Raw genomic sequence first — 26,729 nt, 5'->3', positions numbered from 1 at the left:
ATATAAAACACTACACTTATTGCATTTTCTATACTTTAATTTTACTCCTGTAAAATTAAAGCTAATTTTTACAATGATTTCACCTCAACAGTTTGATATTTCCAAAGATTTAATTTATAGTTCGTTACAACCACTTTTTCTTAACATATACTTAATTAGGCTTAAGTTATTTTTCCAACCAAAATTTTAGAACTATCACAGGCCTAATTATAATTTAGGCCACCTAATAGTAATTAAACTCATATTTAAGTGGACGACAACTCAAGCAGAAATTAAAGCATTGCGTACTACAAAACTACTAAACCAAAACAACTTAATTTCTATATGTCATTCTGAATTTCCTATATCTATCCAAAGATTTTCTTTATGGAAAATGTAATGTTTTTCTGTTAGAACTAGGCAAAATTTTACCAAGCAAAAAAATGTTAGAACAATCTATTCTATAAGGAAGAGCAATGTGGGGCCTGTAGGCCCCCCATCTGGCAGCTCAAATTTTCTCTTGCAGCTTATGACGTGGTGGATCTAAAGGGGGGTTTATTTGGGCACGAGAGTACTAGATCCTTGCTGATTTGGTCAACAAAGACTGCCTGGTGGTTGGGCTTTTATTGTCGGGGTGGACTAGGCTTTAAAGTCTGGTGGGTTGCGATTTTTTTGGGACTACTTTAAACAGTGTCGTAGGCACAGGCTAAATACTAGTATAATATAATTTAGGAAGGACTAACAAACAACAGTAATTTGGACAATTTGATGTAGATATAAGAAAACAAGAGAAGCGATTAGGCGGGGAATAAGTACAATAAAAATATTTGGAAAAGAGAATTTGAGATATTATATGAGGCATGGAAAGGTTAATGGAAGAAAAAAGTACAAAGATATATTCACAACCAAAATATATAATGATAATCCATGATTACTACGACAAAGGTGATAGAGATAAATAAAAAAAATATTAACTCTAACATGCACAGGTCATGCCTACTTCTTTATTTCATATATTTCTTTATAATTCGTATAAGGAATTTTCATATACATCAGAATATAAATAAATCGGATCCTATTTATTTATTGTCAATAAATATTTATTAGTGAAAAAACGTCTTTTGAAAAAATAAACATGTTTGGTCTCTATTTTGGTAGAAAGTAGTTTTTGACCCAAAAAACATTTATTGGTCCAAAAAATATGTTTTATGATAAATAACAAAAACTTGTTTTCCAAGTTAAAAAATAGTTTGTTCTTCTCACTTTCTCATCCAGCTCCATATACCCCGATAAAATAGCTTTAAAAAAAAATCTCAACCAAACATATTTATTTAAAAATTGTTTTTAGAATAAATACTTTTTCAGAAAAATACTTTTTACTTTGTATTTGAGAAAAACTGATTTTTAGAAAAAAATGAAATCCAAACACCCACGTTGGCGTTGTCTGTGCATCGAAAACAAGAATTTTTTTCTTTTTATTCTTCTTCCCTTTCGAGCCTACGTTTTCCACGTCTTCTCGAGTCTTCAAAAAAGATTCTCTAATAAATTCTCCTATCAATCTTCACTTTCCACCATTAAAATCTCTTCATAAACCATCAAACATCTTTAAATATCTCTTTTCACACCTTCAAATCATCAATAACAGTTATTTTTCACTTCAACTCATCGACTATTCTTTCAATTCATCAATTCAATTCAATCAATTCATCAAATTCAATTAATTTATTGATTTACAACTAGTCTTTCAATCCAATTCAAGATAATCCGAGATTTTGATTAGTAGCGTCGATTAACGAATCTGTAATCCATATGATGCTGGTTCTTTAAATGGTTATAGGGTTAACACGTTTTTTTTTAGAATGATGTGAATCAAGTTCAGTTTCTGCTACGGTGATAATGAATGTTTGGGTTTGATAATAATGATAAGGTATTTAATAAATAAGCTTGAGACGATGGTTTCCTGAGATTATGATGAAGGGTATGTCGGAAGTTTGGTATTGAATATCTACGAGCCTTGGTTAAGATATATCGAATTGCCAATATAAATTCAATTCCTTGGTGCCGATATACAGTCAATCACTTGGGGGTGACATCGAATTCAGAAAAACAAATACAGTTTCATACGAAGTTGGGGATGATATGTAGAATAGTGGTGGTTAGAAATTAAGAGATCCGATTAAGACTTCATCAGCTTCGACAAACACGTTTTAGACTTCGGTTCAGAAAAATGAGAGAAGATTAAAAAAAAAAAGAGCTTCGACATCGACTGAAAATTTTAAGATAAGGAACAGATTTCTAACTTCGGCTGAGAGTTATCAAGTTTATTAGAAACCAAAAGTCCTTGTTGTTGGGGAGAGATAATAAATCAAGATGAGAAATGTAATTAAAACTGTTTAAATTTGGTTTTGGTTGAAGTAAACTTGTAGTTTGCAAATGAAATTTGCCGATGTATAGCTAAATAGAAAGAGAAAAATGGGTTTCTGTTTGTGTTTATAATCCCAATCCGATATAGAAAAAAGAGAAAAGGACAGCCGATAGCCCGATACCACTGACTTGAGGATGAAATTTGATAGATATTGGTGGCGATATGCGTCTTTAATAGCCGATACCAAAATATTTCAGTGCCGATATAAAGTTAAGTCACCTAGGGACGACATCAATACTTCGGGTGAGAACTTCGGTTAATGGTTTCTTGATATCTGGAAAAGAGAAAAAATAGATTCAGCTTGCTATATTTGGTGAAAATCGATACCAACAAATCATTTGGGACTGATATAAATCACTCACTTGGGGGCGACAAGCGTTTTTTAACAGCCGATATAGGTACAATCACTTGAGGCCGATGGGGCCGAAATAGAGAAATCGATTGGGACATATAATCCAAGAAAAACATAATCAATACCGACATCAAGTCAAACAACCGTGAGAAGCATCTTCGTTACAAATATCAAGTAAACACATGGGCGACATGTCAATATAAGAATCAAACACATGGGGTATGGCCGTTGAAAAAAACCGGGAAATTGAAAAACCGAACTGAGATAAACCGGATGAAATTAACGGTTTTTAACTTTTTCAGTTCGGTTTCTGGTTCTCAAAAGGCAAAACTAACTGGTTAGGTCTGATTTTTGGTTTAGAATTCGATTAACCGATATAAACTGAACCGAACCGGGTGTTAGATACGTATAGAAGTTTTAGAGTTTTTTTATTACTACTTTCTATTTTTTGGCTAAATGGTTTATGTTATTGAGCACTTAAATATTTGTTTATTGTGATTGGCGTTATAACTTGTCAACATGCCTAAATTGGCATCAATATTTTTCAATATATTTATTAAAATTCACTTGGCTAGTGATCAATAGGCTCATATAGGCTTTCATTTGAAGTTTGATAGAAAGTCTAAATGGCAAGGCCCAAATCGACAACCAAACTGAATTTCATGTCGGTTTTTGTTCAAATTCAGTTCGGTTTCGGTTTAGATTTTTAGAAAACCGAATATATTAGTTCGGTCTACGGTTTCTATAGGAACCGGTAAAAACCAGACCGAAAACAACCCTACACGGGCGACTCACCATTCAAGGAAGCCCTCGAAAGAGGCACAATAGTCAGAAGTCTTAATACCTGCAGCAATATATGTATTGATGTATGGTATCATACAAAAGAAGTCCTGGTATCTACAACAATGTAAGGTATCAAGCATAAGAAATCTTGGTATTTTGGATTTTGAAAAATTCACTTACAAAAGTCCAATTTCGGATTTCGAAAAATTTACTTACAAAAATTCTACTTCAGATTTTGAAAAATTCACTTGTAAAAGTCATACTTCGGATTTCAAAATTTTCATTTACAAAAATCCCACATCGGGTGAATAGTATCAAATGTACAATCAATGAATAATATCGGAGGTACAATATCAATGAACATACCGTGTATCGAAGAACAATAGTTATGAACAATATATTGGTGTACATTAACAGTGAACAGTATCGGTGAACAGTGTTCGGATTCAAAATTTCACGAATGGAAAATCATTTTCAAATTACTATTAAGATTTCTCTTTAAAAAAAAAATGTTTGTTTCAATTCTATTTAATTTCTATTCAAAGTTTTAAATGTGTTTCATACCTCTTCTCGAAATAAAGTGAAAATTTTGAAAATTTTGAGAGAGGACGATGTGTTAGCAAAATATCGTATATGCCAATATTCATCATTATTTCACTAATACAGTATTGGCTAGAGAGCTGATATATTCATTTAAATTGCATGTAGAAGATAAAAGAAAAGAATAGACACATGGTACAAAACTATTATTTGGAACAACTATAAAAGAACTGAAAATGCATAAGAAAAAGAGAGAGATTAATTTCCATATTTCATTTATGTTTTTCACATTTGAGGAGAGAGAAAGAGAGTATTAAGAGATTGTAAAACTCCATTGTTGATCAATAAGAAAACTCTATTAAACTTTAATGCTTTTCTTGCATCTCACATTGTAACCACCGAAAGATATGACCATAGTTGGACTTGATTCCACAGCCTCCTAGTTGGGCATGTAGCTGATGTATGGTGCAAGGGATGGAAATGGTATGGGATGCGACCTGAATCCGAATCCATTTTAACGATATGGTTTATATGTTTGTGACTAGAATCCGACCCGAATATCCAAAAACCCGAATCATTTTAACAAGATTTATATTTTGATGCCTAAAAATTAATTTATATCTTACATTTATTATAACACCCCGTCTTTTTATTGCATTTCCTATAATAATATTAATAGTAATAATAATAATAATAATGTAAATAGAAAACAGAAATAGGATATCCAGTTGTTAGGATAAAAGCACGTCAGTAAGTAGATATGTTTAAAACCCTTGTTTTTCGGAGAGGTTTGAAAAACTAGAAAATAGGGGTTTCTCACGTAGAGTTTTTTTGGAGAAAAACAAAACGAGAGTTTTAGAAAAAAAAGTGAGAGTTTTACTGAGAGAAAAAAAAAGGGGTTTTGAACGAGGAAGATTATCGTTTCGCGTGACAGTAGACGACGGGGTTTCGATTTCGGGGAGCTGTTCGGGCTGTTCGATTTTAACAGTGAGTAGTCATACTATATTATATTTTTATTGGTTTCGATTTAAACATACCAGTAATGCCGTTTTTCTCAAATTTCAATTTTTGTCAACTCTGTAAATGGTTAGCCACCATTTTGAACCCCTACAGTAGATCAAATAGGACGACTTTTGGCATTTAAACTGCCGGTCGGACACCGGAACATAGCTAATGGCGTCAGCATCATCAAAGACCAAACCGTTCCTTGTTTTTTGTATGGTTTTATTTGTTTTGTGGAATTGTTAATTTGTTAACTTGAATGTTATTGATGATGTTTGGACCGGGTGGTGAAGTAGAGGTGGTTGTTTTTTGAGGGAAGTCTTTGTGAAGCTTGAATGCGACCATTAATGGCGTTCAAGCAAGAACCTAACTGTTTTGTGTTTGTTGTTGCTTAACTGTTGTCGGGTTTGATTGTTTTGTTGTGAGGTTTTGTTGGTGGTGGATTGGGTGTTGGAAATTGGACAATTGAAGCTTGGAAAAAACCTTTAATGGCGTCGGTCGATTTTTGCAGTATAACAGAATCAAGTATTGTTGATATGGGTAGATAGGGTTTTTCTCCCTGAACCAAACCGCGGGGTTTCTTTTTGCCATGGATGGCCGGTGGTGGCTGTGTGGTGGTCAGTGGTGGTTGGTTGAAATTGGAGAGGAAGGAGATGAACAGTAGCCAAAAATGATTTTGGGCTTGGGCCAAAATCGTGGGCTATTATCTTTTTGTTTTGGATTTTTAAAATTTGACTTTTAGAGTAGACTATGGGCCTTAGGATTTGGGCTTTTGGGTTTTTGGAGTTTAGGCCGGGTTGACCAGAGTTGACTGTTGACTTTGACCAGAGTTGACTGTTGACTTTGACCAGGGTTGACTTTGACCAGTTGACCCGAAAATTTGACTTTTTCCTAAAATTATGATTCGGTCTAATAGGATAAGTCTAGGACTATTAACGTGTTTGACCTTAGGCTAGGACCTTTATAAATATACTTGTGTACGTGTATTTACTGCTTTGTGATTTTTCAGTCTTTTGCGATACACAACGTTATGACACTTATACATTCATAAAATTAATAACGCGTAAACCAAAATTAATTGAATCAAGATATTCCTACGTTCTCTGAAATAATATATACAATAAAATACAATAATGCGTAAACAAAACTTACCGCACCCTTTTAGAACTCTCCACGCCTCAAGTTTTAGAATTGAGGTTATGGCTGATGAAGTCATATGTAGGTGGGCATTTATTGAATGTGCCATAAATGGCCCGTTAGTGTTATATAAGGGTATTCATTGAATGTGCCATGAATGACCCGGGTATTCATTGAATGTGTCATGAATGACCAAATTATAGTTGACTGCCCTAAAGAGGAACTAAGGTATTTCGCCTTGCGGGTTAGTTGTATTCCTTGAATGTACGGGAATGTAGGATTGGGTCTTCCTTGAATGTGGCAGGAATGACCCCGGGCATTCATTGAATGTGCCATGAATGGCCCGTTAGTGATATGATAGGTATTCCTTGAATGTGGCGGGAATGACCTAAGGTATTCATTGAATGTGCCATGAATGACTGAGTTTTGTGCCCAAAGAGGTGAAAATATGTGTATGAAAGCCCGAGATGGCTATGATATTGTGGTATTCGGTGGAAGAGAGGCACACAGAATGTGTGATTTGGCAAATGTGTGGAGTGCAAATCGTGGAGTAGGTACTAAAGGGTGGGTGTATAAGATAAAGTAATTGATTAATTGATAAGAGAAATTGATTTGTTTATAATGAGCGTGCTTTCGGGTTTACCTTTGAATACATATAGAATATCTACATATGTTATATATACAAGTTCTAACTTTCTTTTGCGGGGAGGGTAGGACTTAATAATATTTTGTCTTGAGGGGCGCCGTCCTACCCTTATACAGCGGCGGATATCGGTAAGTGTAATTTAATTATTTAGATATAAAAAGGAGTTATTAGAATGAGTTAATAAGATGGAAGTTAATAAAATGGAAGTTTTGCTTGGGAAGAAACTATGCCGTTTGAGATGACGGAACTACCTGTCTTCCAAGCTGAGAATGATTAGGTTATGATAGATTTAAAGTGTTAGTTGGATAAGTAAAGTTTGAAATGTTTATATGTATTTAGTCTACTCATACCAGCAAATTCAATTTCCTGACCCATGTTTGCTTTGTTTTGCAACGTGGGTGTGTTCTTGGGAACATAGGTAGAAGGCAGTGGAACCGCGGCGTGTGATTGGGATTCGTGCCTGGAGCGGTCCGTTAGTTTTCTTTTAGGTCTAATTCTTTGTTGGAAGAATGTAATAACGTAGTTTACCTTTTTCATGGCATGAGAACGTGGTAGTGATGAATTTTTATTTATGAGAGTTTGGTTGATTATTTTATTTGGACGGATGATATCTTAATAAAGCAATGGCAGATAATTATTTGGGATTATTTAAATTTAAAGTTGTTTCTTCTATGACATGGCTATTAGGGTTTTGTATATGTAATATCCTCCGTCATAGCCTGGGTTTTTAAACAAGTGAACCTAGTGATGTTTGAGATATTTATATTTCAAATATTCACTTTGTTATTGTTTAGAAATTCGGGCTGTGACATTTTGGTATCAGAGCCTAGGTTAGCTTAGTGTTGGAAAGTCTAAGTGATCCTCGGATGTGGAATATGGGTTATAGTGTGGAGAGTTTTGGATATATGTGAATATTAATTGGAGTTTTGTTTGAACTGTAGATCATGGTTGAGACACGAAATGGTAATACCACTGGACCTGCAGTGAACACTCCAAAGATCTGATGTCGAGTACTGATTGAATCGGTTGTTGCGGGCTATGCGAATAACCATCCGATTCGGGGAGATCCTTTTGCTAAAAGCCTTGATAAGGAGTTTGGTACTCTTGGTGGGCAGCGATTTACTGGTGTTGGGAATGCGATTGCAGCAGAGTCTTGGATTCAAAGTTGTGAAAATGTTTTTGAGCGTATCAGCGACTTCCGAGGTTCGGTAGAGTCAGTTGGCACCAACTTGATGACGCCGCTAGGTTTTGGTGGCGAGCTCTCACCCCTAGTCCGACACTAGAACTTTGACTTGGGAAGACTTCAAGGTTAGATTTGAGAGTAAGTTCATTCCCGAGGCAAAAAAGAGCAAATGGGCTCAATAGTTCTCTCGAGTTGACTCAAGACGGGAAGTCGGTGGACCGGGTATGTGACCAAGTTTAATGAGTTATCGAGGTTTGCTCCCTATCTTGTGGATACTGACAAGAAGAAAAACCAAAAGTTCATACGTGGGTTAGAGAGTCACTTGTCCGGCAAGTTGATTCCTTTTGATGGGGACACTTTTGATCGTGTGTTGGACTTGGCCTTGAGATATGAGGAGCAGAATGCAGCCATAAGAGAGTCGAGGGGGAAGAGGAAGTTTGGTGAGATACCAGTTGTTGGTCCTAGGCCTTTTGAGAACAGGCAGCCGAATAGGTTTAGGCCTTATGATGTACCTCAGAGGGTTCCGTTTCAGAGACCACCATCCCAGGGGTTTCAGGGAGGATTTCATCAGCAGGGTGTATTCCGACCCCAGGGAGGATTTCATCAGCAGGGTGGTTATAGGCCACCGGGGCAGACTGGAGGCTTTAGACCTCAGGGGAATCAGTGGCAGAGGCAGGGTCCCCAGCTTCAGGGTCGAGCTCCCGCTCTTCCGTATCGACCAGCATCATTACTTTTACCTGCACCAGCACCAATGCTCAGAGCCATAGTTCCTGTTGAAAGGGCTTGCTGGGAGTGTAAGCAGGTGGGGCATTTATCTCGTTATTGCCCTACCAAGCAGGGAAATCAGCGTAAGAAAGCACCAAAGACCGATTAAACTCGTCTAGAGCCTATGCATCTTGACTATGCCGGGACACAGGAATGTTGAAGGTACCTTTAGTTCATCTCAGTTTACATTCAGAGTTTTGTTTGATTCGGGTGCTTCACATTCATTTATATCTCGTCAGTATGTTGAGAAAGGAAGTTTTAAAACTACCCTTTTACCTAAGCCCTTGTGTGTTGAGACATCGTTAGGAGGTTCTGTTACCTTATATGACGAGTGCAAAGGTTTTAAGTTGTGTTTCTTAGACCGTATCTTTATGGTAGACTTGATCGTGTTGGGGTTTGAGGGTTTCCATTTCATACTTGGTATGGACTGGTTGACGCGTTATCATGTTACCTTGGATTGTGCGAGGAGGGAGGTTATAGTGAATACACCTGGCATGCCAAGGTTGATTCACACCTGTGTTAGTAAGGAGGACTCAGTGATGTCTAGCTTCCTGTGCTCTATAGAGATATCCACGAGGGATATCAGTGATGTGGAAGTAGTGAGAGACTTCGAGGATGTTTTTCAGGAGATTCCAGGGTTGCCACCCAAGAGGGAGGTGGAGTTTCGTATAGACTTGTTACCGGGGACTGCACCAGTTTCAAAGTCGGCTTACAGGTTGGCACCTAAGCTATTGGACGAAATGAAAGTGCAAGTCGAGGAATTACTCAAGAAAGGGTAAGAGTTTAATGTTTAGTGATTTTGTTTTTGGCTTAACCATATCTTTTGAGTATGTGGGTTTGAATCTTTTAAGGTGTGTATGACCGTGTTCATACGACCGAAAGCAACTCACCATGGGGTGCTTTGCTATTTTTGTTTCCAAGAAGGATGGTACTTTGAGGATGTGTATTGACTTTAGGGATTTAAATCAGGTGACTATAAAAAATAAGTATCCGCTTCCTAGGATTGATGACTTGTTGGATCAGTTGAAAGGGGCTAAGATATTTTCAAGTTTGATTTAAGGACCGGTTATTATCGATGGGAGTTGAAGAGAAGAGTATTCCTTTAACCGCATTTAGAACTCGTTATGGGTTGTATGAGTTTTACTCTCGTGATGCCTTTTTGGGTTGACGATGCACTGCATTCTTTATGGACCGATGAATCGTATATTCAGCCCTATTTGGATAAATTTGTGATTGTTTTCATTGATGACATTTTAGTGTATTCACAAAACACGTAAGAACATAAGATGCATTTGAAGACGGTGATCTGACGTTCCAGAACATAAGTTGTATGCTAAGTTTAGCAAGTGCCATTTTGGGAAGAAGAAATTAGTTTCTTGGGACATGTGGTATCTAGTGAAGGGATTGCCGTAGACCACTAAAAGGTTGCTTGCGAGTGAAAGAATGGAAACAACCAACCACCGCCACGAGATTAGAAGTTTCTTGGGGTTAGCGGATATTATCGAGATTTATTGAGAAGTTCTCACTTATTGCAGCTCCATTTCATGGCTAACTAGGAAAGATGTGAAGTTTATGTGGACTAATGATTGTGAAAGCTTTCCTAGAATTGAAACAGAGGTTGACAAATGACTCAATTCTAATAATCCCGACTAGAGGCGGAAAGCTAGTGGTTTTACAGGATGCTAGTGGAACCGGTTTGGGTTGTGTGTTAATGCAAGACCGAGGAAGGTGGTGTCGTATGCTTCCACGACAGTTGAAGATACACGAGAGACGTTATCCTACTCATGACACGGAGTTAAGCGGCAGTGGTTTTGCTTTGAAGGTGTGGAGACATTATTTATATGGTGAGAAGTTCGAGCTTTACACATATCACAAGAGTTTGAAGTATCTGTATTCCGTAAGGAGTTGAATATGAGACAGCAACAGAGATGGATGGAGTTCATAAGTAGTTATGACTTCGAGATTCAAGATCACCCGTGCAAGAGGCAATGTAGTGGCGGATGCACTTAGTCGATTACACAGTGTTTTGACCACTCTTATGGTGCAAGAGTGGAAGAGTTTAGAGACTATAGCAGCTTATGATGTCCGGACTACACCAGATACGGATGAGGGTATATATGCAGGTTTGGAGGTTAGGCGGTGATTTTCAATAGAGTGATTGCCATGCAACACGCGAGACCGATTTCTTTTGAGTCGGTTGGATGATCCGGTCATTGATATTTTAGATGATTGTCCGTCGATTAGGCGAGGAGATTCGATGGAGGATTGAGATTTCATGAGAGATTATGTGTACCGATGATCGCGAGTTAAAAAGAAGGAAATCTTATATGAAGCTCATCGTTCTCGGTTTACAATTCATCCCGAGGAGGACGAAGATGTACCAAGACTTGAAGAGGACCTTTTGGTGGGAAGGAATGAAAAGAGATGTCGGAGAATATATTTCTCAGTGTTTAACTTGTCAGCAGGTTAAGGCAGAGCATCAGAGGCCTTCTGGATTATTGCAGCCATTAGAGATACCAATGTGGAAATGGGAGCACATTTCTATGGATTTCATTGATGGTTTGCCTAAGTCTCGGAGAGGTAATGAATCTATTTGGGTTATTGTTGATCGTCTAACGAAATCTGCTCATTTCATCCCTATTGATGTGCGTAGAAATACAGATAAGTTAGTTTCCTTGTACATTCGGGAAGTGGTCAGGTTACATGGGATTCCAGTGAGTATTGTTTCGGATCGAGATCCTTTGTTCACTTCGAGTTTTTGGAAGAGTTTTCAGCGCTATGGGCACTAGTTTGGCGATGAGTCACGCTTATCATCCTCCCCGACGGATGGACGACGGACGGGAGAGGGTGAATCAGATATTAGAAGATATGTTACGCTCTCTTGTGTAATGGATTTTGGTGGAGGATGGGAGGAGCATTTACCTTTGGTGGAGTTTGCATATAATAACAGTTTCGGTCGAAAGCATCGGTATGGCACCCTTTGAGGCTTTGTATGGGCGTCCATGTCGATCACCTGCTTGTTGGGCAGATGTGGGAGACCGAGTATTGCTTGGGCCTGAGATAGTGAGAGAGACATCTGAACAGATTAAAGTCATTAGAGAAAGGATTAAAGGCAAAGCCTGAGTAGGCGAAAAGTTATGCAGATCCAAGAGGAAACGGGTAGAGGTTTCTGTAGGCGATTTTGTGTTTTTGAAGGTTTCCCCTATGAGAGGAGTTATGAGGTTTGGCATGAAAGGGAAGTTGAGTCCACGATATATTGGACCATATGAGATAGTAGCCTCCATTGGTAGTTTGGCATATCATCTTGCTTTGCCGCCTAACTTAGCAATGATTCACGATGTCTTCCACGGGTCTATGCTTCGGAAATGTGTGAAAGATCCTACCGAGGTTGTTCACCCAGAGAGCTAGAGTTGAACGATGATGTAACTTTTACAAAGGAGGCCTATCATGATAGTAGATAGGGATGTGAAACACCTTAGGAGGAGGATTGTAAACTTGGTAAAAGTACGATTGGAGTGAAAGGAAAAATGGCGTGACACAGGAACTTGAAGATAAGATAAAGCGGATGCACCCGAAAGCTCTTCTCGACACTCTACCTTGAATCTCGGGACGAGATCCTTTTAAGGTGTGTATATTATAACACCCCGTCTTTTTATTGCATTTCCTATAATAATATTAATAGTAATAATAATAATAATAATGTAAATAGAAAACAGAAATAGGATATCCAGTTGTTAGGATAAAAGCCCGTAAGAAGTAGATAGGTTTAAAACCCTTGTTTTTCTGGAGAGGTTTGAAAAACTAGAAAATAGGGGTTTCACGTAGAGTTTTTGGAGAAAAACAAAACGAGTTTTAGAAAAAAAAAAAAGAGTTTTACTTGAGAAAAAAAAAAGGGTTTGAACGAGGAAGATTATCGTTTCGTGCGATGAGGCGGCGGGGTTTTAGATTTGGGGAGCCGTTTATAACCGCTCGATTTTAACAAATGAGTACTCATACTATATTATATTTTTATTGGTTTCGATTTAAACATACCAAGAATGCCATTTTTCTCAAATTTCAATTTTTGTCAACTCTCAGGAATGGTTAACCACCATTTTGAACCCCCGCAGTAGATCAAATAGACGACTTTTGGCATTTAAACTGCCGAAACTCGACACCCGATGGCTAATGGCGCCGCCATCGCCAAAGACACAAACCGTTCCTTGTTTTTTGTATGGTTTTATTTGTTTTGTGGAATTGTTAATTTGTTAACTTGAATGTTATTGATGATGTTTGGACCGGGGTGAAGTAGAGGTGGTTGTTTCGGATGAGGGAAGTCTTTGTGAAGCTTGAGCGACCATTAATGGCGTTCAAGCAAGAACCTAACTTGTTTAAAAATTTGTTGTTGCTTAACCGTTGTCGGGTTTGATTGTTTTGTTGTGAGGTTTTGTTGGTGGTGGATTGGGTGTTGGAAATTGGACAATTGAAGCTTGGAAAAAACCTTTAATGGCATCGGTCGATTTTTGCAGTATAACAGAATCAAGTATTGTTGATATGGGTAGATAGGGTTTTTCTCCCTTAACCAAACCGCGGGGTTTCTTTTTGCCATGGATGGCCGGTGGTGGCTGTGTGGTGGTCGGTGGTGGTTGGTTGAAATTGGAGAGGAAGGAGATGAACAGTAGCCAAAAATGATTTTGGGCTTGGGCCAAAATCGTGGGCTATTATCTTTTTGTTTTGGATTTTTAAATTTTGACTTTTAGAGTAGACTATGGGCCTTAGGATTTGGGCTTTTGGGTTTTTGGAGTTTAGGCCGGGTTGACCAGAGTTGACTGTTGACTTTGACCAGGGTTGACTTTGACCAGTTGACCCAAAAATTTGACTTTTTCCTAAAATTATGATTCGGTCTAATAGGATAAGTCTAGGACTATTAACGTGTTTGACCTTAGGCTAGGACCTTTATAAATATACTTGTGTACGTGTATTTACTGCTTTGTGATTTTTCAGTCTTTTGCGATACACAACGTTATGACACTTATACATTCATGAAATTAATAACGCGTAAACCAAAATTAATTGAATCAAGATATTCCTACGTTCTCTGAAATAATATATACAATAAAATACAATAATGCGTAAACAAAACTTACCGCACCCTTTTAGAACTCTCCACGCCTCAAGTTTTAGAATTGAGTTTATGGCTGATGAAGTCATATGTAGGTGGGCATTTATTGAATGTGCCATAAATGGCCCGTTAGTGTTATATAAGGGTATTCATTGAATGTGCCATGAATGACCCATTATTCATTGAATGTGTCATGAATGACCAAATTGTAGTTGATTTGCCAAAAGAGGAACTAAGGTATTTCGCCTTGCGGGTTAGTTGTATTCCTTGAATGTACGGGAATGTAGGATTGGGTCTTCCTTGAATGTGGCAGGAATGACCCCGGGCATTCATTGAATGTGCCATGAATGGCCCGTTAATGATATGATAGGTATTCCTTGAATGTGGCGGGAATGACCTAAGGTATTCATTGAATGTGCCATGAATGACCTGAGTTTTTGTGCCCAAAGAGGCTGTGAAATATGTGTATGAAAGCCCAGAGATGGCTATGATATTGTGGTATTCGGTGGAAGAGAGGCACACAGGAATGTGTGATTTGGCAAATGTGTGGAGTGCAAATCGTGGAGTAGGTACTAAAGGGTGGGTGTATAAGATAAAGTAATTGATTAATTGATAAGAGAAATTGATTTGTTTATACGAGCGTGCTTGGGTTTACCTTTGAATACATATAGAATATCTACATATGTTATATATACAAGTTCTAACTTTCTTTTGCAGGAGGGTAGGACTTAATAATATTTTGTGCAGGGACGCAGTCCTACCCTTATACAGCGGCGGATATCGGTAAGTGTAATTTAATTATTTAGATATAAAAAGGAGTTATTAGAATGAGTTAATAAGATGAAAGTTAATAAAATGGAAGTTTTGCTTGGGAAGAAACTATGCCGTTTGAGATGACGGAACTACTACATCTTCCAAGTTTGAGAATGATTAGGTTATGATAGATTTAAAGTGTTAGTTGGATAAGTAAAGTTTGAAATGTTTATATGTATTTAGTCTACTCATACCAAAGAAATTCAATTTCACGACCCATGTTTGCTTTGTTTTGCAACGTGGGTGTGTTCTTAAGGAACATAGGTAGAAGGCGATGGAAACCGCCAAGCGTGTGATTGGGATTAGCGCACGAGCGGTCCGTTAGTTTTCTTTTAGGTCCGATTCTTTGTTGGAAGAATGTAATAACGTAGTTTACCTTTTTCATGGCATGAGAACGTGGTAGTGATGAATTTTTATTTATGAGAGTTTGGTTGATTATTTTATTTGGACGGATGATATCTTAATAAAGCAATGGCAGATAATTATTTGGGATTATTTAAATTTAAAGTTGTTTCTTCTATGACATGGCTATTAGGGTTTTGTATATGTAATATCCTCCGTCATAGCCTGGGTTTTTAAACAAGTGAACCTAGTGATGTTTGAGATATTTATATTTCAAATATTCACTTTGTTATTGTTTAGAAATTCGGGCTGTGACATTTATATATGAAAATCATTAAAATAGTGTATTTTTTTGTGTTTTTTAATGGATATGGATATCCGAAATCTGACCCGAATCTGGATGGATCCAAATATGGTAAAGAGTTTTGAGTGAGAATCCGACCCGAACCCGCTCCATTTTCAGCCCTACTGGTGCAACTGGTAGTAGATGTTTTTTAGCTACCACTCTTCTAATTATGGTCTACATTGACTGGATCAAAATGATGAATATGGACCATTTCCTCTATTTATTTATTTTTTGTAGCGTTTTTTCTTATACTCTTGTCCAAGCTAGCTACATGGAAGAAAAAGGAGATTGGAATAATTATTTAATTAATTCTTATTGATAGTCAAGTTTTGGAGTTTCAAGTTTTGTTTTGGGAGGTAAATAATGGAGCCAGTGCAACTCTAGCTTTGAATTGGAAGCAATGGAAGACTTGTGAGGCGAAGTCACTTAGAGCAAGTCCAATGGGGGGCTATATGGGCTGCTAAAAGTAAATATATATAGCACTCCAACCACAAAAATATCATTCCAATGGGGCTGCTAAAAGGGTCTTAAATTTGGAAGGAGCCAAAAACCCAACCAAAGTTAAGACCTTCGCTAGCAGCTGCCATAATAAGTTTTGAGATACGGACGACATAGTTTCTGCAGTATGTTGGTTATTTATGTACAGACGGTATAAACTATATCGTCTGTATCCCGTTTTAATTAAATGGACGGATGGCAGAAACTCTGCTATCTGTACCTGGCAGACGCAAAAACTGAGAAATCTTGTTCTTCTTTTCATATACAAATTCATATCCATTCCATTCCACTCCATTCATTTCATTCCACTCACTCTACAATCCATTACCATTCATTCCACAACTCAACAATCCACACATCTATTCAACTAACCAAAATTCATTCATTAAACAAATATGATTCAATTCATTCAACTAAACAAAATTCATAAAAGTACATCAAAACACACATAAAAACAAATTCTAAACTAATTTCGACTCGAACTCTCGCCAGGTTGCATTTTCCTTAATTTACTCCCTCGCCGTGATTCTCGCAATTTCAAACTAAAATTCATCAATTCCAACATTCTAACTAACTTTCATTCAATTCAATATCAACATTCATTCAATTCAATTCTAAAATCAATTCAATTAACATTTCTAAAATTGAATTTCAATAGGAAAGAGTGAAACTTACGATTGAAGAGGAAGAAGAGTGAAGAATTGTTTCTAAAATTGAATGTCTAAAATCGAATTGTTTTTGTTTTTGGTTTTTGGGAGTGAAGAGGAGTGAGGAATTGAAGAAGTGAATTGAGAAGAAGAGATTCGTGCGTTAAAACGTCTGTAGTATACAGATGGCAGAGTTTTTGCCGTCTGTACATTACCATATCCCTAACTTACCAGCTGCTAAAAGTCCCCATTGGACTTGTTTTTTGAATTTGGGCTGCTAAAGGGCCTATGTGACACCTTTTAGCAGCCCATTATAGCTGCTCCCCATTGGACTTGCTCTTAGTTTGGAAGACCGCAACATAATTAATGTGTTTGCTTTGCTCAGCAAGGACCAAAATATTGCCGATATTTCCAAGATATCGCTAATATATCACGGTTTTTAGGGTATACGAGATGGAAACATTCGATATATCTCCACTAGATATTGATTTTTTTTTCTACCGATATATATCACAATTTTTTATATATATATTTATATCGGTGATATAACCGATATATTCGATATATGTCGTTTGACTTTTTGACCAATTTTTAATATTAATATCTCTAATAGCTCTGATATATATCAGTGAACGATCCGATATTTGAATAATTCAAATGGAATTTAGGTGCAAAGTGTGATGTGAATTTATATTCGCTAAAGTGTGATGTGGCACGTTCGGCAATTTCTTGACAGTGGGTATAACTCCATATATACTTGGGCAGGGTATTGTGAAGCAGTTAGGATTCAAGAAATGGGTAAGCAAGTTGAGCACAACCACGTGTCACTTGTTTATATATTGATGTAATCTATTTATCCTATTTTGTAATTTGAGGTTTTGAGTACATTAGATTATGACATTATGATTAATTATTTGTCAATCTTTTGATGGTTTTCTTGATAAATAAATGTTGCTATTATGTCTTCTGATATATTCTCGATATTTCCAACATTTTCGATAGTTTAGATTTGTCACAAAAAAAAATTGATATTTTCGATATATCCAATATATCTTGGTTTTTGGGTACACGATATATTGCCCAACTTCGATTGACTTGTTTTATGAGCCAATTAATTTAATGGCTCAAGTCTTAGTACAGGCTTGGGAACAATGTGGTTCATTGGTTGATCATGGACTCACATGTTCAGGTGGATCGGAGTGACCGACACTGAATTATATCTCCAAACCATAGTCACATATTCGGAATTCGGTATCAATTCGGCAAAGAAGAAATCGAGAAATCGTTAATTTGTTCAAATTCGTTAAAAAAATCAGAAAAAATTGGGAAAGCCATAAATAATTAAAACATAAAATAGCAAGAAATGAGGCTCAGCCCCTTGGTTCTAACTCGGTTGAGTATAAACTCCCTCCTATTTACCCATATCACATAACCTCCTTATTATTTAGGTCTTGTTAAATAATCTCTCTGTTTTCCAAAAAAGAGATAAAAGCTAGTCTGTTTTTAGTTCCCATTTGTTTTATTTTCTTTTTTACCCTTTTGGGATTGAAAATTTTCCGACTATATGTAAATGTATTTTTACACACACACACACACACACACACACACACATATATATAAAACTATATTTGCATAGTCATTGGAGCGATAAAAACTTAAATTTACATAGTAACTTTTGGGATTGAAATTTTCTCCTGACACCTGACATAATATATGTAAATGTATTTTTACATAGTCATATATATATGTAAAACTATATTTATATAGTTATTGGAACTATGAAAACTTAAATTTACATAGTAACTTTTGGAATTAGAATTTTTTCGACACTTGACAAAATATATGTAAATGTATTTTTACATAGTCATATATATGTAAAACTATATTTACATAGTCACTGGAGCTATGAAAACTTATATTTACATAGTAACTTGATCTATACAAATTTAAATTTACACAGTAACTTGATTTATGAAAAATTAAATTTTCATAGAGAAAACAGGTCGATCATAACTTATGCAAAATTATTTGAAATGAACAACAGCCCAAAAAGATTTCATTTTTGAATTGAAAAAAACTTGACTTCCATATTCAAAATATTCAAAGAGATTTCATCTTTGAATTGAAAAAGTAGACAATTCTCAGATCCGGTTTTGAGTGGAAGAAACAAATTTCCAAATCTTGATATTGTTTCTTAAATCTAATTTGTTTGGTTGGAGAACAACAAATTTCAAGAGAAATTGATTGAGAGAAAGAAAAGAAGAATTTCGTATTTGAAAAAAAAATGAAAGAATGAGAGAAAGTGAGAAAAGAAGAATTTCGGTTGTTTTGTTATCTTATCTTCTATGTTAATTTGGTTTTTCAGGATATCTAGGGTTTACAAGAAGAGAGGATGCGGCGAGAAGGAGAAAAGATAAATTTGAGATTTAGGGTTTTATGTGTGGGGGATATTTTAGTCAGTTTGGATATTTTATAAAAATAGGGGGTTTTTATGGGTTAGTATGTAATGAGGGGGTTTTTATGCCGGGTATGTATCAACCAGGGAGATTAAACCCAAAATCTGTATAAAATAGTATGCTGTGATTGTGCATCATGTCGAGGTTACTTCGAGCATATATCAAATTCAAAATTTACAAATATAAATATAAAGTCTTGTTATGTCTTACAATATCCTCCAAATAATTGTAATTTAGAAAATAAAATATTAAAAAAATTAATAGAAAACTATCTATTATAAAAGAAACTCGGTAAACATCTAGAATTAGAAGACTTTTACAGACTTTATTGTTTATTCTTTTGAAATTCGGTAATTTGTCAATTTGAAGACTTTTTACGTTTTGAAATAGGAGACTTTTGTGACTATGCTCCAAACTTGTAAGAAGTTATTTTACCTTTTATCTTCGGCGTAGGTGCTGGCGTGTTGCCGAAGTCTAAATCTAGAAACTAAATATAATCGCAACGAGTGAAGGTAGAAAATTGTGATTGTTGGTCACGATTCCTCAAAGACAGTTTTTATCCACACTACATTGCCATTTCACAGCTTTCATATTCGAAGGGAAGGCAATTGAAATCAAAACTAGAAATAACAATAGTCGTTAAATCTTCTAAAGTTGCATAAATTTCACTACAGTGTGGATGAGTTCCATCTTCTACGCAGAACACATTAACCGTGTTATCTACTTCAATCCAACTATGCGCAGGGTCTTTCTTTACTTTCATGCCTCTCAATCTCTTCCTCACTTTCAATACCTCCTCCCACTTACCAACTCCTGCATAAATATTAGACAGAATGACCTGTGAAGATATTTGCTTGGGATCCAAAGCAAACATCCTCTCAGCAACTGTTTTGCCAACTTCTATGTTCATCCTAGACCAGCATGCGCTAAGCAGAGCTCCCCAAACAACCCAATCTGCCTCAATGGGCATCTTATTAATGAAATTTAAAGCTTCTTGTAGATATCCTGACCGACCAAGAAGATCAACCACACACGCATAGTGCTCTAAGGTTGGCACTACCCTGTAATAGCCCATTGAGTAGAAAAACTTCATTCCTTCCATGATAAGACCTGCACGACTGCAAGCTAATAGGATCCCAACAAAAGTAACAGCATTTGGATATACACCTTGCTCTGACATCTTCTTAAATAGTAATATTGCTTCAGTGCCCAGGCTGTGATGAGCATAACCATTAATCAGAGATGTCCATGCAGCCACATTTGGTGAAGAGATGTTTACAAATGAGGTTTTAGCATCGCTTATACTGCCACATTTTGCATACATATCTACAAGGGATGTTCCAACATACACATTAGATTCAAATGAAGATTTAATCACATGTCCATGAAGTAACTTTCCTTGTGGAAGTGATCCAATGCATGAACAAGCATGAAATAGAGTAGAAAATGTTGACCTACTCCTCGCTACCGGTAACCTTTGCATTGCCACATACAACTTGATTGCCTCTTCGGGTTGATCACTTAGAGTGTAACCAGATATCATTGAATTCCATGTTACAGTATTTCTATCCCCTTTTGTTTGTTCAAAAAGTTCTAAAGCTTCGTCAAGCGCCCCATTCCTACAATAAACAGTGATCATGGAGTTCAAAGTAACAATCGTTCTTTCAGGCATTTTCCTAAACAACCTTTTTGAATCTTCGACTCGACCACTCATTGCATATCCTTTAATCATAAGATTATAAGACACTGAATTTTTTTCAACCAATACATTAAAAATCATCTCCGCCTCTTCAATCCTACCCATCGATATAAGCCCCCCAATTATCGAATTTGAAGCATTTAAACACGGATACCTCAATCCCTCATAAACTTTCTTTGCATCTTCAACGGCATCACAACTTGAGTACAAGGCAATAAGTGCACCACCAATAGATTGATCAAATTCAAATCCAAAGATAATACAAAGCCCATGAACAATCTTCCCTTCTTTCAAAATCCCCAACTCTCCAATAGACCTTAAAACACTATCAAATGTAAACTCGTTCGGATTTGTTTCTCCACTCACTCTCATCAACTTAAATATCTCCAAAGCCTTCTCACATTCATCTCCGCTTCTCGAATATCCAGAAATCAATGTAGTCCACGAAATAACATCACGCGATGGCATTTTCATAAAAACATCCATTGCCTCTTTCATTAAATTTCTATTAACATATCCTACAAGCATTATACTCCATAACAACTCATTCCTCTCACACAACCCATCAAACACTCTCCTCGCTTCGGCAATTTCCCCACAATTCGAATAAAAACTCAATAAAGAACTACCTACAAACTCAAAATACTCCAACCCAGATTTCAAAACAAGAGAATGCATCTGTTTTCCACAACTCAAAGACTTTAACCTCGCGCAAACGCTAAAACTAGAAGAAAAAGTGGTCTCATTAAGCTTCATATCACTACGATGCATAATTGAAACTATACTAAGAGCTTCTTCGAACTCACCAAACTTCTTATAACCAGAAATCATAGTGTTATAAGACACCAAAGTTCTTTCACCCATTACATCGAATATCTTTCGAGCAATACTCAATTCGCCTTGTCGTGCATGCTCAGTGATTGAGCTATTTAAAGACTTTAGATATGAAAAAGGGATGTTGGGATTCGCTTGAAACGTTGAAAAGGACATGTGTTTCTTCTTTCTTTGATGTTTCCATTTTTTAAGAAGAGAAGAAGAGTTTCTAAGCATTGAGAGAAAAGAGAGGGAAACAGGGGGGGCAAGTGAAGGTTTTCAAGTTCGAGCTAGTTTTTGAACTTATAAGAGACCGTTTTAAGTGTAACGGCCCAAATCCTGAAACCCAATTGGGTAAGCCCAAATATTCTGGGCTTGGGCTTGGGCTGGGCTCTTCACTAAATTGAAATCCAACACCAAAAGTACGACCGTTACCTTCACTGAAAATGATGTGTTTGTCGGAAAACAAATTTGCAGTTTCTTTGAGGACCATGGTAAGACTAATAAAAAGGAGTTTATTAAACTACAGATTTATTTGTTTGAACTTTGAAGTAAAAATAACACTGAAACAAAAAGCTCAAGTATACTGAACATTAACATCTACAGAAGATAACAAGTTGTGAATTGGACTCGTGGAAGGGTAGAATAAACACTCGGTATAAATTTCTTCAGTATGATTGTATCCTTTCTGTCTTGAACTTGTTGGAACAGAAGAAATCTTACTGCATATGTCTTGTTGACCTCCCCTATTAACAAGTCACACAGTTTCTTAACGCAAATACACAACTCTCAAGGCTTTGACGGTGAAGGAGATGTTGGGGGTTTGAAATCTGGATACTGCAACACGTAAGCAAAAAATAATTAATGTAATCGAAACCAATGCAAAGTAGGATGCAATAAGAACTATGAAGTTTGGTAAACCATGCAGACTACTGAAGAGCAGGAGTTACGTAAGGGTATGGAGAAAGTGTGCCAGAATGTGCTGCTTTAACTTCAGTTTTAGGCACTGAATTAATCTGAGGTGGCTCAGCAGCTGCCTTGACTTCTGGCTCTGTTTTCAACTCTTCAGATTTCAATACAGTAGTGCTGGGTGGATCACCTATTAATCCCTCTGCTGTCTTCTCAACTGTTGGTGATAGAAGAGCCTTGCCAATTTGCTAAGTTCCAAATGACATACGAGCACAGAAATATGGAAACCGTTAGCAATAACACAATCGTCCCATCAGAGTAATTGAACATAATGTACGAATGTTTTTTATTCATAGCTATTGGACGATCAGCAATTTCCATATTTGTGCCAAACAAAAATTTTGATTTTGTAGTTACACTGCCTATTATAGTGGCAAATCCAAAATTGGTGCAGCACAATAATATCAACATTGTAGAGTTTTCCATTCAGTAAGTCCACATGTTTGCCTAAAAATGTTCTCTCACCTTAACGATTTAAGAGGTTTATTGGTTTTCGTCCAACAAGGTGCAAACTTCTTATTGTTTATGTTTTGTTTTGTTTTTTTTTGTTTTTGTTCTGTTTGCGGCAGTGAATGAGGTTACTGCAACACCTTCCCTTTAGCCTGTGCTTTTCAAAGATGTGAGAAACCCCCCTCAAAAGCAAACAAGCAAAAAGGTTCAAGTTTTCGCCTTACTTTAAGTGGATTATTGCCGAGTACATATGCAACAGTTCAGCAGATATCATACTTCTGAATTGTCATATAAGATAAGATATGCATATATGATATATGGAGCTTTTAATATGATAGAATGAGATACCTTTATCTCACCAACAAGCTCTTTGGGAGCAACCTTAGTGGTCAAGAACTCGTCTAATTGCTGCAGGGTAGCCTTCCGATCCTGTCAGTGGAAACCAATAGAAGTAAGCATTGGTAAGTAAGAATGAAGAACTAGAATCAGTAGATAATGTTTGCAACAGTGCTTGGAAGGACCTAGTGTTCATGCCATAGAAACACGGAAATGAGTAATTCACTTATAATCAACAGAAATGAATATGGTACAGTTCATTATTCAGTTATTCTTGGTCCCGTTAAATATTTTTTTTTGACATTTGAAACCAATTTGAATAGAATAAACTTGTATTTTAATTCCAATGTTCTTGTCTTGTCTGGAAAAATCTTATATCTTTGCATATCCATCCAACTGATTGAACAGTTTGTATTGAATAACTTGCATTTCATATCAAGTTATTATAAATGAGAGACAGAAAGTGAGGATATCAGGGACTAACTTCTGCATATAGAAACTTCTTCCCAACAAGCTGGATGAGTACGGCTGATCCCACAAGCTGAAGTATTGTCTCAACCTGGGGATTTTTTTTTCCAAGTCATCATATACAGGTTCGTTCTTAAAGAAACAAATATCGTTATCCTTGAATCATTAAAAGAAGATGCTCATATCCCAACCTCTGTAAATGCTAATAGACTTAAGCCACTAGCTGCTACTAGACCCAGTGCAACCGGCAATGCAGCTGAACCCTCCTACAAAAAGTCTATCTTCGTGAGACATAGAAAGACAGTCTAGTAACTCAAGTTTTCGAGGAACATTAAGGCTCACTGTATTGAAATCATTTTTTTTAAGTACATAAGCTTGCATTTCAAAATACCAATGCATATAAAGTAGTTAGGGAATAATCGTTGGAGCCCCCCCGCCAGGCCGCCATACAATATTAACACAATCAGCTGCTTTGTCCTATACAATGGAAATTGTCGATTGTAGATTATATAACAGCGGTGTTCACCTTGTATTGGTGTATTTTTTTTCTTCAGGAAATTCTTCATCTACTGTAAAGATGCCAGCAACTTATATTATTTAAAAGCTCTACAACCAATGATACTGGTTATAATATGGGTATACTGCAGTAATGGTGTTGCAGACTTGCAGGAAAAGAAGAGAATAGGATGCAATCCATTAGACAGATATTTGATTCTGTAACCTCTCATTCACTTTTCGATTGGAAGCTAACTTGATGAAGAATCTCCAGGTGGACTAGAAATTATTGAAAAACCATGATATATAAATTTGTTGTGAAGAACCTTATTCCCTTGGGGAAAGCTAATAAAGACAAACTAATAATCTTTAATTCCACTCTTGTTGTAAAAGTTGACTTGTTAAACATTAACTAGATATTCATGATTTCCATTGCCATATTCTAGTTTGCACAATAGTAATGTAGGTGTATCCTTGTCACTGTCTACGACACGTGTACATATTTGCTTAACATTTTTAAGCATAATGTAGGTATTATCTAATGTACCCTGCAAAGATCTAAAAGTTACTACGTGAATGAAAAACTAGGATACATACTCCAAGTGCATCACCGAACGTGTCAGCCAAATTATCAAAATCAAGACCTAGCGTTCTTTTGGAGGTATCCAAGGAAGCCCACTATTCTGCAACACTAAACACACTTTTCAAGTTCCAAAACTAGATATATCAAGTAATAAGTTTATCAATACATAAAGAGAAAACATAAAGAAAATGAATGCGAAAGAATTAGACCATCCATCCTCGCTTTCCTTCCGCACCATCTTTGATTGCATAAGCGGCTTTGAAACCATTTGCAGTCACCAACTCAGCAACCAGTTCAGAGTTCCCATCAAACCTGGTTTCCATTATGGCATTAATATAGTGAACTCTTAGCTGCTACATGCCTACAACCAATTGCAAATCTATAATTTTGTGCACCAATGTGAACCAAGTAATATGTAATCGTCCAAAACAAATCAGGATCCAGAAAACCTTATAAGTAGATTAATTGAAGTTCTGGGCTCCCCTGTCTCATACAAACACGCTTCTAATTTTCTCCTTATTTAATTGAAGATCATTTCAATCGCGCTCTGCATAATTGATGTATACATTCAAAACCAAATCAATTTGCACATAGTGTAGAATCCCATCCTAGTCAGCACTTTGGATGGATAATGTCCCAAGAAGGATATGTAAAATGTGATAATGAAAGACCTGCGAGCTTTGCAATTGTCAACAATAAAATTGTAGTGGCGAACTTTGGATGGATAATGTGCCAAGAAGGACTATGTTTGGCTATGGAGTCATCTACTATATAGGATGATATCTCATTCTATCTATTTATACATACACTTACATCATACGGTAAAAGAAAATTCTAAAAGTGTTCACCATTATATTGGTTCAGCCGTTCAGAAGCTTACTTGTCTAAAATGAACAATGTGGTGTTTTCAGGTTCCTTGAACTTCAAAGAAAGCTTCTTCAAGAATCCAGGCGTGTCTTCGCCTTTGTAAACGACTGACACCGCCTTCTTCTTCAACCCTCGAATATCAGGACTACCAACTTCCTTAAAGTCCACTGATGATCTTATATCCAGTAACTGTGCATCAGCATCTTCACCTATTTTCTCATAAGCTTTTTTCGCAGACTCAACACCCCACGGTTTCTTAAAAATTTGAGACAGAACTAATGGTACAGCTAAAATAGTTACACCTCCAATGATAACAGCAGGATTCTCTTTTCCAAAACTAATAACACTATCTACAACTCCACCAACATCAATATTAGAACTGCTTTCAGTTGATGAACTGCTTACGGATTGTTGTAAAACTTCTTCATATGTAAGAGCTTTTGCAAGACCAGCACTAATAACAGAAGACAGAAAAACTAGACCTCCATTAATTCTCCTTTGTACCACTTCTGAAAACTTTTTTGGGGTGGCATTAAAAGTGGTAGATTTTGTGAACTTAAGTTGGGAAGTTGAAGCAAGAGATGGTAGCTTTCTGGGTTCTGTTCTTCTTTCAGAAAGAACTGAAACTGGTGTAAAGCTTGCTGCATTGAGAGCCTCCATGCAGCAGTTCAAAGATCACAATATGGTAACTTGGGTACTTTAGAATATAGACAAGAAAGCTCTAATTTCCATGAGAGTTGAAAATATGTTGTTTTGGTTTTCAAGGATAGAGAAGGAGATGAAAGGCTTAGCTTCAGAGAGGGGATACTTTGGGTGATGGTTGGAGCTGAGGTGGATCTTAAGATGGATATGAAACCAATGAGAGAGGGACATGTGGACTAAGACTTTGGTTTTGATGGTAGTTGTTCATCAATCTTTTGCATGATTTTGTGGTGGAGAAACATCAGAATTTGGAAGAAACTTTTGGAAGCAACTAGAAAGGATAATATCTGGAATTCTGGATATTGTGAAATTACAAATTCCGACAAATTTCA

General features: G+C 36.5%; 3 protein-coding genes and 1 long non-coding RNA gene across 4 annotated transcripts; 1 reads left to right on the top strand and 3 right to left on the bottom strand.

Moving 5' to 3' along the window:
- Nucleotides 1-1,414: 1,414 nt before the first annotated feature.
- Nucleotides 1,415-3,145, bottom strand: LOC147473918 (uncharacterized). The gene is made up of 2 exons (XR_015210250.1): nucleotides 2,767-3,145; nucleotides 1,415-2,678 (listed from the first exon to the last, which is right to left on the bottom strand). It is a non-coding gene; the product is annotated as an uncharacterized LOC147473918 (long non-coding RNA).
- A 5,804-nt stretch (nucleotides 3,146-8,949) lies between these two features.
- LOC147473917 (uncharacterized) lies at nucleotides 8,950-9,591 on the top strand. The gene has a single exon (XM_086586894.1). The coding sequence runs from the start codon at nucleotides 8,950-8,952 to the stop codon at nucleotides 9,589-9,591; it is 642 nt and encodes a 213-aa protein (XP_086443020.1).
- Nucleotides 9,592-19,528: 9,937 nt separating this feature from the next.
- LOC147473916 (pentatricopeptide repeat-containing protein At2g22070-like) lies at nucleotides 19,529-21,838 on the bottom strand. The gene has a single exon (XM_086586903.1). It carries the CDS (start codon nucleotides 21,762-21,764, stop codon nucleotides 19,581-19,583), a length of 2,184 nt encoding a protein of 727 aa, XP_086443029.1. The 5' UTR covers nucleotides 21,765-21,838; the 3' UTR covers nucleotides 19,529-19,580.
- A 203-nt stretch (nucleotides 21,839-22,041) lies between these two features.
- LOC147473915 (rhodanese-like domain-containing protein 4, chloroplastic) lies at nucleotides 22,042-26,497 on the bottom strand. The gene is given in 9 exon segments (XM_086586904.1): nucleotides 22,042-22,364; nucleotides 22,478-22,684; nucleotides 23,295-23,375; nucleotides 23,767-23,841; nucleotides 23,942-24,016; nucleotides 24,843-24,895; nucleotides 24,898-24,928; nucleotides 25,038-25,140; nucleotides 25,709-26,497. Coding segments are annotated over 9 exon segments (1,320 nt in total). The 5' UTR covers nucleotides 26,356-26,497; the 3' UTR covers nucleotides 22,042-22,316.
- Between the last annotated feature and the right edge of the window lie 232 nt (nucleotides 26,498-26,729).

The sequence above is a fragment of the Coptis chinensis genome, unplaced genomic scaffold (genome assembly GCF_015680905.1).
Source record: "Coptis chinensis isolate HL-2020 unplaced genomic scaffold, ASM1568090v1 utg167_pilon_pilon, whole genome shotgun sequence".
Taxonomy (NCBI): Eukaryota; Viridiplantae; Streptophyta; class Magnoliopsida; order Ranunculales; family Ranunculaceae; genus Coptis; species Coptis chinensis.
The sequence above is the reverse complement of the archived record's forward strand: the minus strand, read 5'-3'. Positions and strand labels throughout refer to the sequence as shown.

Coding starts and splice junctions, on each gene's coding strand:
- LOC147473917 (XM_086586894.1), top strand. CDS start 8,950: ATGCCGGGACACAGGAATGTTGAAGGTACCTTTAGTTCATCTCAGTTT.
- LOC147473916 (XM_086586903.1), bottom strand. CDS start 21,764: ATGCTTAGAAACTCTTCTTCTCTTCTTAAAAAATGGAAACATCAAAGA.